Source organism: Cryptomeria japonica, chromosome 7 (assembly GCF_030272615.1).
Source record: "Cryptomeria japonica chromosome 7, Sugi_1.0, whole genome shotgun sequence".
NCBI classification, from domain to species: Eukaryota; Viridiplantae; Streptophyta; class Pinopsida; order Cupressales; family Cupressaceae; genus Cryptomeria; species Cryptomeria japonica.
The window spans coordinates 249,997,731-250,004,049 of record NC_081411.1 but is presented as its reverse complement, the minus strand read 5'-3'; the positions used below and the strand labels follow the sequence as shown (position 1 = coordinate 250,004,049).

The following is a 6,319-nucleotide window of genomic DNA, read 5'->3' as shown; positions in this document are numbered from 1 at the left end:
AGCATCAAAGTTTTGCTAGGTTAAATACTCCAAACTCTATTAATGCTTTTCATTTGTGTTTAATTATTTAAATAATGAGCACAAATGTTTTCCCTCAATTCTTATAATTATCTACATTAAACATTCATCACTCACAATATTAAATAAAATAATTTAGATAAATGATTAAAAGTGAACCCTTTCAAGCACATCGAGCTATAGATAAAGATAATGTATCTAAAAAATTCTGCTATTATTTTTTGGAGGAGAGATAAAGAGAATTTATACTAGTTATACTTAGCAAGTCTTCTAAAACAATCTAATAATAGAAACAATAGAAAATGAGAGTATAATAAAATAATTTTCTTTTTCTTCAATTAATGGAATTATAATACTATTGGCAAAGAAAATTCAAATAAATATACATAAAACAAGAAAGAATTGAGTTAGAATATTTACTCTATAAAACGCAAGTGCTTGTTTTACAAAAGAATAGCTTGAACAATAAATATTAGGTTAGAGCTAAAGGTACCATTAGATGAATTGTAGTAGATAGTGGAGTACACCTCTTGTATGTATCATTTAATAGTTTTTGGTTTTCTTAAACAATACATGTTCTTGGTATCAAAAAGGGATGGTTAGTATATTTCATAAATATTTCTAGTTTGATTGTTTATAACTTTTATTAAATATATTTCTCAAAGCAATTCAACGCCAATTCGCTGGAACTTTTATTTTATAGAAACTATTGTGTGTGGTAGCTAATGATAGTTTTTTTTCACTCCTCTAATGATAAATGTAACATAATACTTTACTTTTGATTGGTTAGTAAATTAAATGGTAAAATATTTTTTTCAAATTTAACTTGTATAGATTTAAAAACATGATGACTTGATATAAGATACATCTAAAACTTTATAAAAATGTTTAAAATGTGTATATAAATGTTATTGCATGTTTATCTCATATGAAAATCTTAATCATTAAAATTTGATTTATTTCGTTAATTAGCCAGATATTATGCTAGTATAAAATACCTCCTATCATGATCAAAGTAAGAGAAAGAAAGTTTTTATCCAACAAAATCTTTGATGTTACAAAAAAATCAGCTACATCAAATCAACATGAGATTATCATAAATATGAAGAAATATTAATATTTTAATTTCATAATTTAATTAGGATATCATTTAGACTTGTTATCCTAATCAGTATTTAATCTTGTTCGTGTAATTATTCATAATGGATATAATTATACTTTACTTAAGTTTACTTAGGTACATGCATAACATTGTAGTTTGCATATGAGACACTTAGGGAGATGTGTTGCATTAGGAGTGTGTATGTAGGAGAATTTTCACCTTTTATGGTGTGATCTTGTTGTTACATTCCACCTTCGGTGGGTGATCAACCTCATGTGGAATATTTTTCTATTTCTCCTACATACCCCTACCTACCCTTGGATCTCATTGAGCCACATGTCATCATTGTGTGCTCTCTTGTCTCTTAGACTTGCCTTTATAAGCAGGCTCATCTACATTGTATGTAATGACGATCCAATTGACCTCTTTTGCATCTTTATAGGAATATAGTTTATTCTTGTCACATTTTATCTCTCTCATCATTGTGATATCTTGTGGTCTCTTTGATCTTGGTTGGTTCAAGCATAATCTCGCATCGTATAAAAGCGGTTTGAGCACCTTCGCATCGCCTTTGGAGAGATTTTCAACAAGGTCAATAGGCAAATCTGAGTTGCATCATCTTTTAGAGGTGTCCTAAACCAAATCCGACCTCGCCATTGAGTCTGGGTGGCCATTTCCATGAATTTTGACTCTAAACTTCACCTATATTGGGTGAAAGTCAATTTTTCAGGGTTGGAGGAAAAAATCAGCCTATTAGGCTGTACAGTATGATTTGTTAAAAAAATTTAAAAAACAATATTTTTTTTGCAAATTTTATTATTCATTTTTACCCAGAAAATATTTTTAAAAAAGAAATGAGGGGTTGATTGTAAAAGTTTTTATTAAAAATTTAAATAAATTTAAATAAAAATATATATATATATATTAAAAGGGTTAGACTTCATGGATACACCTTCAATTTTGTTACTTCCCAAGGGGAGGAACGTTGTTCAACGTTCATGGAGCAATTTCTTCATTCATTTTCGAGCTTCTACCATTGGTGCATATTCTAGATTGAGGGGAGGCTACCTAGCTTCTCTTCTTCTCTCATATGGGGGGGAATTTTTCCTCACATGGGGTTTGGTCCTTCACATACTTCTATGAGAGTTCTCTTGTATAGTTTTGATCTCTCTTTTTGGGGGAGTGTTTTTTCCCATTGGGTTTTTCTCTCTTTCTCCACTTTATGAGAGATTGCATTGGTTTGCATGCATTTGCATTTGTACATGGGTATGTAACATGACCATGTAGCCGGGACCCATCTTGCATTGCTTACTTGTATTGTAGAATTAAGTGCATTCCCCTAAGGGGTGGTGTTGGTGTAATTATTCATCTTGGATATAATTACATTTTACTTAAGTTTACTTAGGTACATGCATAACATTGTAGTTTGCATATGAGACACTTTGGGAGATGTGCTACATTGGGAGTGTGTATGCAAGAGAATTTCCACCTTTTATGTTGTGATCTTGTTGTTACATTCCACCTTCGGTGGGTGATCCACCTCATGTGGAATATTTTTCTATTTCTCCTACCTACCCTTACCTATCCTTGCATCTCATTGAGCCACATGTCATCATTGTGTGGTTTCTTGTCTCTTAGCCTTGCCTTTATAAGTAGGCTCATCTACATTATATGTAATGATGATCCAGTTGATCTCTTTTGCATCTTGATAGGAATACAGTTTATTCTTGTCACATATTATCTCTCTCATCATTGTGCTATCTTGTGGTCTCTTTGGTCTTGGTTTCTTCAAGCATAATCTCATAAATCTTAAGGGTGGAATTTTTTAGTCTCACAAACATAGCTCTCCTTTGTTTTTATGTTCCTAATAAAATTATTTAGATGCAATATCATATACTATCAAGTAGAGGAAGGAAACATGAGAGAAAACATTGTAAGTATTATAGCCACCAAATTTAATAATATCATTGTAATTCATGATAGCCCTAGAGCAATATATCTTGATAAAAGAATAAATTGCTATAATTTTGAGGGTACTGATATTAGGCCATGTGGACACAATATAAAAAGGATGAGCTTATAATATGGCTAGAGGAAAAAGATTCATGAAATAACATTAACATTAATGGTTTACCTAATCCTAGAGGATGTCACTAGTTTCAAATATTTCGAGTAGCATCATTGTATAGTGATTATTAATTAGCATAGAATAATCTCTACGATCATGCTTTATTGCATTCGTATGGGGTTGATGCAATCACCAACTCAAAGTACAAGTGACATGTCAATAACTGGATTGTACAATGCGTGGTGTCAAATTTTTATAATATTTTAGGTTATTTTATCACCTTAAAATTTTCTAGGATGGATCTATGAGATTTCATTATCAATAGGTCATGACGGGGATATCAATAAGATGCATATAATGGATAAGATTTTAAATAACTCAAGAAAAATATGTACAATTTATTTAAGGAATGATAATATATGGTTGATTTTTACAAAATGTAAGTTCGTTATGTATACAAAATAGTATGCATTAATAAGTGATAATGAGAAAATGATGGAATAGAGATGGTCCTATGAAATACAAGACATCACCAAATGAAGGACGATGCAATTCCAAATAAAAATACCTCACAATTTTAGTGTCGATGTTCACTATCAACATGATAAGATCATGATGTTGAAGATAAATGGTTGGTTCAAATGAGATTAAATATGATAATGCTTGGTTCTTGCAAGTGGCAGAAACCATACACGAATATATTCTAGTCTAATGATGAATGAAAACCTCCTCTAATTAGAAAATTAACTGTAGGGCTCACACAAAAATGGCAAGACACATGGAAATAAGCAACACATTTGTAACGAGATGTTTATTTATTGAGTTAAAGTATGAGGTTATTTATGAAGCACGAGGACCTTAGACTTTGCTTGTGGCATTAGAATTAATTCTAGAAGCGAGTTTAGATTGAAAAGGTGCATTAAAATTTTAGGAGGGTTTAGAAGTAGATGGAAAATAAGTAGTAGCATTAGAACTGTTGATGCCGAATCCCAAGACTAAAGCTAATGCACATCTAATACCATCCAAATCTATCACTAATACCAAAATATTTTGTCAACTAAAAATAGCTTCTCTATTATTATAAGTAGAATTCTAAGGGCATATGCGTGTCGTAAAAACCTATTAAGATTTACACATGCGCAAATATAACAGTCAAACTAAACAAATACCAATAAAAATCATTTCTTTTTAAACTGAAATATTTTTTAATTTCATCAATAATTTTTAATAATATTTCTAGCTTTTGAACGTAATTTATTTAATGCTGACATATTTTACAAAAATGAATATATTAACACAAGACTGACAAATATTTTGAAATATAAAATATCAAAAAATAATATATAATATTATTTATTTTAAAACCGATAAATACGATAAGATTTGTATTATATTCCGGTTCAATATAAAGAATCATTTTAATTGGTTTTCATACTAAATATATGATTCAAATTCCAAATTTTGAAAACTCAAAAAAGCTTATCAAACTCGAAACTATCATTCAAATATATTATGCAGCTTTAAAACCACTTCCTCCTCTTCAGGACTATAGTCATTTTCTATGTTATATTTTTGGCGAATCATTTGTTGGTCTTTACATGCTGCAATGTCGTCAGCCACAATCTGGTATGATAAATCAAGAAGACTCTGAATGTGAATGAAATTTGCTGCCTGCACAAAACAATTTTTGAATAAATCATGGGAGGAGAAAACAGCAGCAAATAACGCAGCTAAGGTTTAAGAGAGCAATGCTTTTTGTTTTTCATGAGAAGCAGTAAAACAATGAAACATACGATCATCAACTGGAAGAGAGTATCTTTATCATCAGCTACCAACTCCCTAACCCGTTTCTTCAAATCCGCAGTTGGTTCGCTTGTATCCGACTTTTGGGCTTCAACATGGTGTTTGCCGTATTCGATAATAAGATTAAAAATTCTACTGGAAACATTTCCCAATTTGATGGGAGCTGTCTCACTACCTGTATCCTCTGTATCCTTTAACATATTACTTAAGGTTTGCGATATCATGGCCACTTTCATATCTACTTCGAATACTTGACCGTAGTAACAAGATGTTGGGGGCGCTAGGAAGATATAACTGAGATTCGAGGAGTGCCCAGATCCATTGTTCTGTTTTGTTTTATCGGAGTTACAAAGTGTGCTCACATATGATCTTTGGGTTTCTCTCCATTTCATTAACAGCTAGTGTGATTTTTTTTTCAAATATTTGGCAATCAGTTTATATGCCAACTCATCTTAATTCTGTAGTGGAGATTGATGAGATGAGTGCACACCATTCACCCCAAGTCAACTAACGGCTATCAATTATCTGGGATTGTGAGAGAAGCTGCTAGAAAGGGAGATGGCAAGGACCATTGGATCAACTTCATCAACGGCGTGGGTGCCTTGATTATTCTGTAACTGCAATCCATAATGCCATCTTGGCTCAATGGCAAAAAAGATTCTCTACGGCATGAAAAAGCCTTGATCATTCTGTAACTGCAATCCATAATGCCATCTTGGCTCAATGGCAAAAAAAATTCTCTACGGCATGAAAAAGTGGAACATGACCTAGTAGATTAGTGCAAGTAAAGGAGCAAATGCTCTAAGGATTCGAGTGTGCAAAAGAAACAAATTATATTGACGAAGCTGCAAATGACTCATTGTAGAAATCTGGTGGAAGTTATGATAAGGGAGTTATACCACAAGAAAATGAAATGGAAGAACACTTCAAGGATGTGGATTGCATAAGTGAGACTCATGTCCTCATGGAGTGGGGAACAGTAGAAAGGAAATAATTCTGGGCAAAGGAGGTTAGTACATTACCTTGTTCTTGTTTCCAAATTTCGAAGAGGTGTAGGGCATGTGTGTTTGTCTATTTATAGAGATAGGATGTTTTAACATTGGGATATCAAATTGAAGGTTGCTTCTCACATCAAATCCATATTTTTTAGCTCTAAGATTGTAATTGTCTTACCTTATATTTCCTAACAAAATGGTATCTCAAGGTTTGTGCAATCTTGCATTACACAAAAATAAATAACTTTTAGTTTTCTTTTTTCTATTTTTTCCTTTCTTTTAGCAAATTTTGGAGTTCTAGTTAGTGTTTGGCCTTATGATTTTGGTAGTAGC

At 31.8% G+C, this 6,319-nt stretch overlaps 1 protein-coding gene across 1 annotated transcript; it reads right to left on the bottom strand.

Moving 5' to 3' along the window:
* Positions 1-4,685: 4,685 nt before the first annotated feature.
* On the bottom strand, positions 4,686-5,227 carry LOC131054509 (SKP1-like protein 1B). The gene is made up of 2 exons (XM_057989040.2): positions 4,982-5,227; positions 4,686-4,859 (listed from the first exon to the last, which is right to left on the bottom strand). The coding sequence occupies exons 1-2, from the start codon at positions 5,225-5,227 to the stop codon at positions 4,686-4,688; spliced, it is 420 nt and encodes a 139-aa protein (XP_057845023.2).
* Positions 5,228-6,319: the final 1,092 nt, after the last annotated feature.